Here is an 11,057-nt window from a genome sequence, read left to right as displayed (position 1 = left end):
AATTTTTTAAAAAATTTCAAACCCAGACCATAAAATGCCCCACTAGCACCGTCTTCTTCCCTCCCCGGAGGAGCATTCTTGGGCACCTGCCTCTGGACCTTTTTCTCTTCCATCTACAATCACGGGGTTTGGCTTTGTTGGCTGTACATGTCGTTTCCCGACCTGTTTCCTCTCTTTAACAGCAGTCTTGGCGATCTCTTCAAGGCCATGCCTATGACAGTCACTTGGCATCCCTCCCTGGTTCCTTCCCGCAGCGGGGACTACCCTTTGTAAGGGCTGCATTGTATTCCAGAGGAAGGATTTGTGTACCACTCCCACATGTCGCGTTGTTGCTGGCAGTGCTGGGGGGAATGTTCCATGCATACCAGCCTTTTCAGTAATGGGGAGTGGTGTTTAAGCGCCAGGGTGCTGCTAGATTGCCTACCAAAAAAAGCAATTTCCTTTCCCACCAACAGGATGAGCAAGAATTTACATCTTTAGATCTTCATGGGCGCTCCCTGTTATTGACCTTCACCATTTCCCTCTATCTAGTGGGGGAGCAATATCTTCTGATTGCTTTAATTTGCATTTCCCTCCTGGCTGGTGAGGTCTATTCGTTGATTGGACAAAGAGCGGAGTGTCCAGTCTCTGCAAAGCCCTGCACAGCCACCAGCTCACCAGGGGCGAATAAAACAGATGCCGTTCCCGTCCTCCCAGGTGAAGGAAATGAAATCTTTTAGTTGCAGATTTCTTCCCCTAGTATTTTGTCTTTCACTTGTGTTCACGATTTGGTGCTTTTATAATCAAATTTAAATTGTTTCTGCATCCAGATCCTTTAATCTTTTCTTTTATGCTTTCACCCAGGAAAATCTCCTACCCCAAATAATACTCATAATCTCATGTTCAGGGTTTTTTTTTTTTTTAAGATTTTTATTTATTTTTTTGATGGACAGAGATCACAACTAGGCAGAGAGGCAGGCAGAGAGAGAGGAGGAAGCAGGCTCCCTGCTGCGCAGAGAGCCAGATGCGGGGCTGGATCCCAGGACCCTGAGATCATGACCTGAGCCAAAGGCAGCGGCTTTAACCCACGGAGCCACCCAGGCGCCCCTCTCAGTTTTTTTTCAAGTGGGTCTTTTGTCATAGTTGTAAATACAACAGAAAAGGCTGAGCTCGCTGGGGTCTGCCTCCTGGCAGGAGGCTCAGCATCTTCTTCCCCCCCACCATCCCCACAACCTTAGAGCCAGGCTGCCAGCCTAGGCCCAGGACCACAGAGCATTTCTTTCTCTTCCGTCCAGCCTTTTGGCTCCGCGAAATGAAAGCCAACATTTCTTCAAGAAAGGAGAGTTTGCTGCTCTACATAAGCAGGTACAAAATTGTCTTTGCGTTGGAGAAAGGGAAGGAATCTCCGCAGGAACAACTCTCCACAGAGGCGAGGAGGCTGGTGACAGCTGCGGGAGGCGGACCCCGGGACTCCTGTCCCGTCTCTACTGCGTGACTCCAAATGGTAATGGCAGTGGACAGCCCAGGATCCCTGAGCCAAAGGATCCTCCTGTGGTGGGTGCTACAGGCTTGGGGTCTGGCAAGGGCCTTCTGTTGTTTTTATACCCCTTTTCCTATCACGAGAGCAACAGTTGCTCCGTGGTGGGGCGATAAACATGGAGTGAGGGGCACCTCAGGCACGGGTGACCTAACACATCCACGCTTGGGTTCTGGGCACACATTGTTTATTTGCATTCACAAACACTAGCTTGGCTTCAAAGATTCCTCTTAAAGATGAAGGATGGTACTTTTGACTCTGGATATGAGAGAGTGAAGGGACAGCTAGTGGCTTGTCTGTCACAGGCCCTTAGAGACCACACGTGTAGTGATCATTGTTTAAGACATCGTGCATCCCTGGTGGGGAGGGTGGAAACTCGACCATAAAAGGGTCCCAGGGATCATGCATTTCTTCCTTCCTCAACAACCATTTGCTGAAATGCCTTTTCAAGGGATACAGTTCCAGTCCCAGCCAAGCTGAGGCAGGCACAGGCCCTGAATTAAGTAAGTGGCAGTCCAAGGAAGGCTCTGAGGAGAGGGTGCTATTGGGCTGAGTCAAATCAGCTTTGACCCAGACCAAAAAATGCAGGAAGGATGTGTACCAGGCAGAGGGAACAGCACATGCAGAATGCCTAGAGGCCAATCAGCGCAGGTCATAGCCAGCAATCCGTGAGGCTCCTGGTTGGGTGAGGCTGGATTACAGGAACCTCAGAGGGGGAAGGGCGATCCGAAGGCCAGAGAGCTTGGCGGTGGCAGGGGAGGAAGATGGGTCTCCCTTACTGAATTTAGATTTTAGCCTGACCGTGGTGAGGAGCCACCGAAGGGCACGATCAGAATTGTGATTCCCAAAAGAAACTCCCGCATCCTTGCGCCGCGTGGGTTTCAAGACCAAGCAGGGAGGGCCTCCCCTCAAGCAACAAAGGCAGTTTGGGCTGAGGCAGTGAGGGCACAGCAGAGGAGCTCACTCTTTAGGAGGCCAAACAGGTACACGGGTGGGGGGCAATAAGGATCACCCCCAACTGGCTTGGGCTGGAGGGGCCATCCGCTTAAGCAAAAGAGACAGAGGCGGATGAAGGCTGAGTCTGCAGACCGTCCCGTTGGAAGCTGAAGCTCAGGTCGGGCGGGAGGTCAGCAAGTAGCTCTAGAAGCCAGTGAATGGGGGAGCTGGCCGGGGAGGGCACGGGGCATGTAGACAAGAGAGCCAGGGGTTGGTCCTCCGGGGTTGTAGGGAGACGACGGATGGAGGGGGCAGTATGAGCTCCGGGAGCACCCTGGACTGGGGCTCACTGGATACGCCCCTCAATACGCAGCAGCAGGTAGTCCCTGAGGACAGGGGGCAGGGGGAGGCGGGCGGCGGCTTCTCGGCAGCGGCTGCCCAGCTGAGCACGCACAGCCAGCCGGGCCAGGTGCTGCAGCCGCCTCGGCTGGTTCACCATGCTCAGGGCTGAGGTGTAGAAGGCTTCATGCTCCTAAGCCAGGAGTGGAACATGATCAGATGGCCCAGCACCCTTGACCCTGCCCTTCCATCTGGGGATGACCTAGCACCCGGGGGGGGGGGGGGCTGGGGAATTTGCAATACCCACGGGGGGGGTTTGGTGCCTCTTGAAAGACTTGGGTTCAGAGCCCAGAAGCCCTGCAGGGATCATGGAAGATGGGACCACTCTGTAGGGTGGGGGCTCGGCCATGTCTGCACCCACCACTCCACAGATGCTGGCACAGTGCCCTCTGAGTCAGAGCTACCTGACTGATGCCCACGTTGGGTGAGAGAGGCTGGGGAGATGTGTGGGATTAGAGCTTGTTCTGAGCTGCTTGGTGGGGGGGTGCACAGGAGACCCTCGGAAGCCCATCCTGGAGGGATGAGGCCTAGGGCTCATCCTTCCTCTCTATCTCCCCAGTGCCCCGGAAGGAGCTGTGCCCATCGGGGGGACATACCTGCCACAGCTCTGGGAGGACTGCATCCATCCAGGTATCACAGGAGGGGACACAAGGGTAGGCATTGAGCAGGACTTCCAGGGCCCGAGGGAAGTTGGCACAGTGTTTCAGCATCTAGGAATCAAAAGAGGGTCTTAGGGTCACCATGGCTCTCCCAGCCTAGGGCAGAACCAAGGTGAGCCTAAGCCAAAGCCTCACTCACATGCAAATTTGGGAGGCTAAGGTCGGAGTCTCTCTTCAGGCTTTCCCCTGCCTCAGTTTACCCCACCTTCTGGGGGCTGCAACCTCTTGGCCCCCGCCAGTTTCCTTGGGAGCTGTTCTTCCACACGCTCCCCAGTAGTCCTCAGCGGTCCTTCTCAAGGTGAGGACAGACCTTTGCCTACAGGACCTGGCTCTCAGTCTCTTGCCACCCCCTTCCCTAGTGGTAGGGGAATTCCAGTCACAGGCTCCTCACTCAACTGGGGCCTCCTTTCACAGGCTCTCCCCCACGCACCTCCGGACGCACAGGCTGGGCCCCGTAGTCCAACAGCGCAGCGAAGAGGACCTCGGGCTCCCAGTTGGGGGCGTCCTGGACGGCCTGCAGGGCGCAGTCCATGGGCGTGTGGCCCGCTGCGTTGGGCACTCCAGCGCAGGCGCCGTTGCGCAGCAGCAGCTCGGCCAAGGCCCCGCAGCCATTGGCACAGGCGTTGTGCAGCGGCGTGTGGCGCTTGCGGCCAGCAGCGCGGGGATCAGCTCCGGCCGCTAGGAGCCGGTGCGCCGCCACATGGTGCTGCCGGCCGCTGCCCGGGCCCTCGGCCCCTGCGCACGCGGCGTTCAGGGCCGTCTCGCCCTGGCTGGTGCGCAGGTGCACGTTGGCTCCGTGCTCCAGGTAGAGAGCCACGTGCTCCTCCAGGCCACGAGCTGCTGCCACGTGCAGGGGGGTCACGTCGCTGTCCTGCGCTGCCACGTTCACCGTCGCTCCTGCCTCCAGCAGCAGCTTGGCGCACCTGGGGACAAGGCACAAGACCCAGAGACAAATCCTGAGGGACCAAGACCTGGTCTGCTGTCATCCCCTTCCCCCATCCTTCCCACCCTGCATGCCCACAAGGCGAGCCTTGGTGTCCACCTCAGACTCACGGAAGCCCCATGACCGACAGCAGAGCTGCGTGGTCCACAATGTCACCAGGAGCATCTTCTGTCTTCAAATGGAAAACTCAGCCGAGGAAGGCGGCGGTACAGCCAAGGACACACAGCAGGGTAGAGGCTGTGCCAGAATGCTACTCACTGCCTCAGATGGTCCCTCCCAGAATCTGTTTATTTCCTCGGTAAATTCCAATCATGGACTAATCTTTAGTTCCAAAACCTGACTCCTGGAGCGGATTGGGACCCCAAGACCTGGTTCTGAATCACGTGCCAGTGGTCTCCTAACATTTTGATAGCATAAAAAGTTTTGAAAACCCACTACGGTGTCCACTATGAATGTTACACATAGAAAATTAAAGGGATGGGGCGCTTCGGAGGCTCAGTGGGTTGAGCCTCTGCCTTCGGCTCAGGTCGTGATCCCGGGATTCTGGGATCGACCCTCACATCAGGCTCTCTGCTCAGCGGGGAGCCTGCTTCCCCCTCTCTTTCTCTGCCTGCTTCTCTGCTTACTTGTGATCTCTCTCTCTCTGTCAAATAAATAAATAATCGGGGGAAAAAAAGAAAAGAAAATTAAAGAAAAGAAAAAGGGTATGAGCTGGATAGAAAAAGGAATAGAAGTCCTAATATTTTCTTCCTGCCGCCAAACTTGAAGAGCGCCCTTCCAGACCAGTGACACCCACTCAAGCAAAGGAAGGCATTTGGGGATCGACCTGTTCCACTTTCCCTTTTCCCCACCAGATTTTAGGGAGCATATGTTTCATGGTTTCCCAGTTCCTGGAAAAACTATAGGCCAGAGCATGGGGTGCCTGGGTGGCTCAGTTGTTAAGCGTCTGCCTTTGGCTCAGGTCATGATCCCAGGGTCCTGGGGTCAAGCCCCACATCAGGCTCCCTGCTTAGCAGGAAGCCTGCTTCTCCCCCTCCCACTCTCCCTGCTTGTGTTCCCTATCTCGCTGTGTCTCTCTGTCAAATAATAAATAAAATCTTTTTAAAAAATGATGCCATTAGGGCGCCTGGATGGCTCAGTGGGTTAAAGCCTCTGCCTTCGGTTCAGGTCATGATCCCAGGGTCCTGGGATCGAGTCCCGCATTGCGCTCTCTGCTCAGCAGGGAGCCTGCTCTTCTCTCTCTCTCTCTGCCTGCCTCTCTGCCTGCTTGTGATCTCTGTCTGTCAAATAAATAAATAAAATCTTAAAAAAAAATGATGCCATTAAAATAACAGTAATTTATAATTAAAAAGCCAGAATGGCAGCCACTGGAAACCCAGGAGCAGACACAGCAACCCTAATGAAACCCTGATGAGCCAGGGTCCCTCCCCCTCAAATGGCCCGAATTCAGTAGGTACTTGGCTCAGGGGGCAAAAACGCAGGAGCCGCCAGCCATCTATAAAACTGCTGAATTTATTTCCTCAGTCAGTTCTAGTCATGGGCTAGGTTTTGTTTCTAAATACTACATGTAAATAACACTGAAAATCTCATTCAGTAGGGTTTCGGTAAGTTTCACTTAGAAGGATAAAGTCTGTTGGAAAGCACACTGTGCACTCATAAGAATTCAAGAAAGGGGGCGCCTGGGTGTCTCAGTTGGTTGAGCGACTGCCTTGGGCTCAGGTCATGATCCTGGAGTCCCGGGATCAGTCCCCCACCGCATCAGGCTCCCTGCTCAGCAGGGAGTCTGCTTCCCCCTTTGACCCTCCCCCTCTCATGCCTGTGCTCTCTTTCTCTCTTTCTCTCTCTCAAATAAATCTTTAAAAAAAGTTCTTCAGGGGCGCCTGAGTGGCTCAGTGGGTTAATCCTCTGCCTTTGGCTCAGGTCCTGATCCCAGGGTCCTGGGATCGAGCCCCACATCAGGCTCTCAGCTCAGCAGGGAGCTGAGAGAGCTCTGCTCTCTCTCTGCCTGCCTTCTTGTGATCTCTTTCTCTCTGTGTCAAATAAAGAAATAATCTTTATTTAAAAATAAAAGTTTTTCAAGAAAGGGCTGGAAAATTGAAATCACTTCTGGGTCCATCACTGATCTGGATCTGGCTAGGGAGAAGTCCCCAGCATGGGGGCTGTGGGTTGTCCACCATGGCCAGCCCTGGCTGTGGACCTCATTTGTGAAAGTACAAATACCATCATGTAGGAGGTCAAAAAGCCCGTTTTGGGGTTTTTTTTTAAGTATAGTTGACACTCAGTGTTACATTAGTTTCAAGTGTATAACTTAGTGACTTGACACGTTTATACATTATGCTCTGTTCCCAAGTGTAACTACCATCTGTCCTGTTACAGTGCTATTACAGTATCACTGACTTATGCTGAGCCTTTTATTCCAAACCCTTACTCATTCCATAATCGGAAACCTGTATCTCCCACTCCCTCTCACCCATTTTGCCCAACCTTCCACGCCCCCTCTCCAAAAAACCTGTTGATCTTAAAAATGTGGGAGGAGGGAATTTGGGGGGGAGGCCTTGCACTAAGGTTGGGAAACATCTTTCTTGATGTTCATCTTAAAATAGGTAGGAATTCGGCTACAGAGGACTCAAAGGGGATAGGGGACTATAGTTGGAACAGGGTTTTCCAAAAAGGCAACAAGGCTTCTGCCTCCTGGGCTTAGCACATGTGAACTTGGACAAGTCCCTAAACCTTTCTGAGCCTCAGTTTTCTCACTGAGATCTGTCTCCCAGACTGTTGTGAGGATGTGGGTATGTGCGTGCACACGCGCACACACACACACACACACACACACACACACACACACACCCCTCCCCCAGGTACCTACTGCAAGGACTCAGGCACTGTACAGAGGTGCAAGGGGGTCGTGCCCTCCTCGGACAACACATTGGCCTTGGCACCGAAGGTCAGCAGCAGCTGCACACAGTCAGACTGGGCCCGGGCGCAGGCCTCATGCAAGGCTGCCCGCCCCCCAACCCGGGCATCCAGCTCGGCTCCCTGCCGGATCAGGTGGCGGGCACAGTCAGTGTAGCCTCGGCTGGCAGCGATGGTGAGGGGCGCTGTCTGCTTTGTCTTGGGGGTCAGCACCCAGAACCCTGGGGAGAGCAGGCAGGGTTGGGGAGAGGTGCGTGAGACTCACAGGGCAGGCCCTGACCGTGGCCGTCCCTCTGTACCCTTGACCCAGCATGTATCCTGCCCCAGGCTGTAGCTATCGAGAGGGGCTCATTCAAGCCCTCAACTGGAAGTGTGTATTGGAACCGCCTTTCAGAATGGTTTGTCAATCTGTAACAAAACATAGTGCGAGTGTCATAGAAAAAAAAAGGTAATTGTTCTTTAAAATCACAAGGGCAACGGAAGAAGAGTTAATCCTGTTAAGGAAATCTCTGGATCTTTGAGCTCCTGATGGATTCCTTGGTTCCAGGTGGTTCACTAGGGTGTTCCGGCTGTGGGGTTGGGGGTGGGTCTGAGCTATACATAGAAGGGCCTGGAGCTGAGCTTGGGAGTGACCAAGGAGCCTAGTCTGGAGTTCTAGGGTATTCCTGGGGCAGATGGGGGAGAGAAGGGTGGAAGTGGGGGAGGAGTAGAGGGGCAGAATAAGAGATGGGGGCGGGGAAAGAAGAGTGGGCTGAGAGGCTCATCTTGGGACCCCAAATCTACCCAGTCTATTTGGGAGCTAGTTATATAAATCATGGGACCCTCATACAATATGAATTATGCAACTATTTAAAATATTATGTGGGGACAGGGGTCCCTGGGTGGCTCAGTCAGTTAGATTTCCTACTCTGGATTTTGTCGGGTCACGATCTTGGGGTCCTGAGATGAGTCCCACAGTGGGCCCCACACTCAGTGAGGAGTCTTCTGGAGAGTTTCTCTCTCCTCCCCTCTCACCCTCTCCACCACCTGGGCAATCTCTTTCAAATTAAAAAAAACTATATATTCTGTGGGGAGGCCTGGCTGGCTCTGTTGGTGGAGCATGTGCCCCTTGATCTCAGAAATTACTTAAAGATAAAATCTTACAGGGGCGCCTGGGTGGCTCAGTGGGTTAAAGCCTCTGCCTTTTGCTCAGGTCATGATTCTGGGGTCCTGGGATGGAGCCCCGCATCGGGCTCTCTGCTCAGCGGGGACCCTTCTTCTCTCTCTCTCTCTGCCTGCCTCTCTGCCTACTTGTGATCTCTGTCAAATAAATAAATAAATAAAATCTTTAAAAAATAAAATAAAAAATAAAAAAATTTTAAAAATCTTACTTATTTTTCAAAATTTTTTAAATTTTAAGTAGGAGAGCCTGGGTGGCTCAGTGGGTTGGACCTCTGCCTTCGGCTCAGGTCATGATATCAGGGTCCTGGGATCAAGCCCCGCATCAGGCTCTCTGCTCAGCAGGGAGCCTGCTTCCCCCTCTCTCTGTGTCTGCCTCTCTGCCTGCTTGTGATCTCTGTCAAATAAATAAAATCTTTAAAAAAATATTTCTTTAAGTAGGCTCCACACCCACTGAGGGCTTGAACTTTCCACCCTGAGATTAAGAGTCTCATGCTTTCCCAACTGTGCCAGCCAGGTGCCCCTTAAAAATAAAATCTTTAAATTATGTATATATGTAATTATATATATTTATATATATATATAAATGATAATATACATATATATACATCCACACATATTCAGAGAAAAGATTGCATTAGAATATAACTGTGTTCCTATGTAATTCACATGGCAATATAATTTTAATCCTGAAAAGACATACAAACCACTAACTCTGCCTCATCTCTGCTTAGGAGAGAGCTAAGTGAAAAGCAAAGGTCTAGTCTGTGTTCTGGAAGGAGGATGGGGCCAAGCCTTTCCCCGTCGCTGTCCCCTCCCTCTTCTCCTCCGTCCTCTTCGGCCCCGCTGGGTGCTCCCTACCCTGTTCAGCTGACCAGGCCAGCTGGTTGCTCACAGTCTCCACAATCATGTTGGCAGCGTCTTCCTCTTGGAACAGGGCTTGGACCTGTCGTAGGTCACCGGAGAACAGAGCGTTGTGCACGGCTGGGTCTCGGCAGCAGCGGCGCGGCCTGGTGAGTCGGGCCCGGACACTGGGCGGACACCTTTGGCTCCGGCACTGCTGGGCCGCAGCCCGCCGCCGGTCCTCCCACTCCAGCCACTCCCGCTGCAGGCGGAGAGCCCGCAGCGTGGACGAGGTGAAGGGGAAGGTCTCCTCGGCCATTGGGGAGGGGCCTGGGGGGTCTGGGCGGTGGCAGCTGGGCACAGCCGGGTTCCCCTCAGCCCGACTACCACCCTCGTTCAGAGGAGCCGCCCTGCCCCTCACTCGTGACCGGGCCAGAGGAGCAGCTGAGGCTATAAATAGGTCCTTCCCTGGGCTGGTAAACACCACTTGCCCAGAGTCATGATCCTGGTGAGAGAAGGTACTGGGCCAACCCCCAGCCCAGGGCCAGGGCCAAGCCCTGCCCCTGTTGATACCCTCTGGCGGGGGCAGCAGGAGCCCCAGGATCAGCATCATCCCAAATTTCTGGAGTGAGCGTCTTGGGTTGGCAAGGTCCCAGGGGAGTGAAACAGCCCATCTGGGAGATGGTCAGGACAGGGAGGGGGAGCCCGAGGCCCCAGCCTCTCAGATGTGGGCTGGAGGGCAGACCCCAGCCTGGGAAGTAAGGGCCGGTGGAGATGAGTCCAAACAGCCTTCCAGGGCCTGCAGTGGTCCCGGTAACTGCGCGCATGTGCACGGGGTTTACGATAATGACATCACGTTCACATCCATCTTTACTCCGGGGGCCACAATTCCTGGCTCACGGAGGTAAAAAAAACTTGGTTTTGGGGCGCCTGGGTGGCTCAGTGGATTAAGCCGCTGCCTTCGGCTCAGGTCATGATCTCAGGGTTCTGGGATCGAGTCCCGCATCGGGCTCTCTGCTCTGCGGGGAGCCTGCTTCCTCCTCTCTCTCTGCCTGCCTCTCTGCCTACTTGTGATCTCTCTCTGTCAAATAAATAAATAAAATCTTAAAAAAAAAAAAAAAAACAAAAAAAAAAAACAAACTTGGTTTTGACAATGAATTATGCAATCGGGCTAAGGATCACAGTGGAACACCTCTGAAATGGGTGCTTTATGTCAATTTTATCCATGAGGAACTGAAGGCTTAACAGGGTAAAATTTCTCGCTCAGGGTCACAGTTGGTGAGCGGTGGAGGACTAGGACTAGGGCTAGGACCCCACCTGGCCAGACGGCATAGATGGGGCACTTCGGCTCCTGCTGCTGTGGCCACCTGAGGATGGACAGTGATGGGAGCCTCTCCCCACACTCCGAGCACAACAGCACGATCTCTAGAAACCACCCGCCACATATCTTGTGTCCCTCCAGTCCCCAGCTCCTAAAACAGCTCACCTGCCTGCCTGAGGAAGGCCAAGGGGTTAACCCAGGCAACTCTGGGGACTCTGACCAAAGAAACCTTCAAGCCACAAATCCATTCACCCTCAGGAGAAAGCAGCTTTGCTTCCAGAAGCCTCTAGGGGGAGGAATGAGGCCATGAAATAGCGCTCGCTGATGCTCTATCAAGAGTCTGGGAAGGGAAGGAGAGGGGAGGGCGGA

General features: G+C 53.4%; 1 protein-coding gene across 1 annotated transcript; it reads right to left on the bottom strand.

The window, feature by feature from the left end:
- Positions 1-1,059: 1,059 nt before the first annotated feature.
- On the bottom strand, positions 1,060-9,763 carry ASB16 (ankyrin repeat and SOCS box containing 16). The gene is made up of 5 exons (XM_045986670.1): positions 9,386-9,763; positions 7,320-7,587; positions 3,941-4,433; positions 3,448-3,561; positions 1,060-2,984 (listed from the first exon to the last, which is right to left on the bottom strand). Exons 1-5 carry the CDS (start codon positions 9,684-9,686, stop codon positions 2,799-2,801), a joined length of 1,362 nt encoding a protein of 453 aa, XP_045842626.1. The 5' UTR covers positions 9,687-9,763; the 3' UTR covers positions 1,060-2,798.
- Positions 9,764-11,057: the final 1,294 nt, after the last annotated feature.

The sequence above is a fragment of the Meles meles genome, chromosome 18, assembly GCF_922984935.1.
Source record: "Meles meles chromosome 18, mMelMel3.1 paternal haplotype, whole genome shotgun sequence".
In the NCBI taxonomy this organism is placed as follows: domain Eukaryota; kingdom Metazoa; phylum Chordata; class Mammalia; order Carnivora; family Mustelidae; genus Meles; species Meles meles.
The sequence above is the reverse complement of the archived record's forward strand: the minus strand, read 5'-3'. Positions and strand labels throughout refer to the sequence as shown.

Bases quoted from the DNA above. Each gene is read 5' to 3' on its own strand.
- ASB16 (XM_045986670.1), bottom strand. From the start codon at position 9,686: ATGGCCGAGGAGACCTTCCCCTTCACCTCGTCCACGCTGCGGGCTCTC. The intron at 7,588-9,385 runs GTAGGGAGCACC...TGCTCTCCCCAG, and splicing joins GGCCTGGTCAGCTGAACAGG to GGTTCTGGGTGCTGACCCCC. The intron at 3,562-3,940 runs GTGCGTGGGGGA...TTTGATTCCTAG, and splicing joins CCCAGCCTGTGCGTCCGGAG to ATGCTGAAACACTGTGCCAA.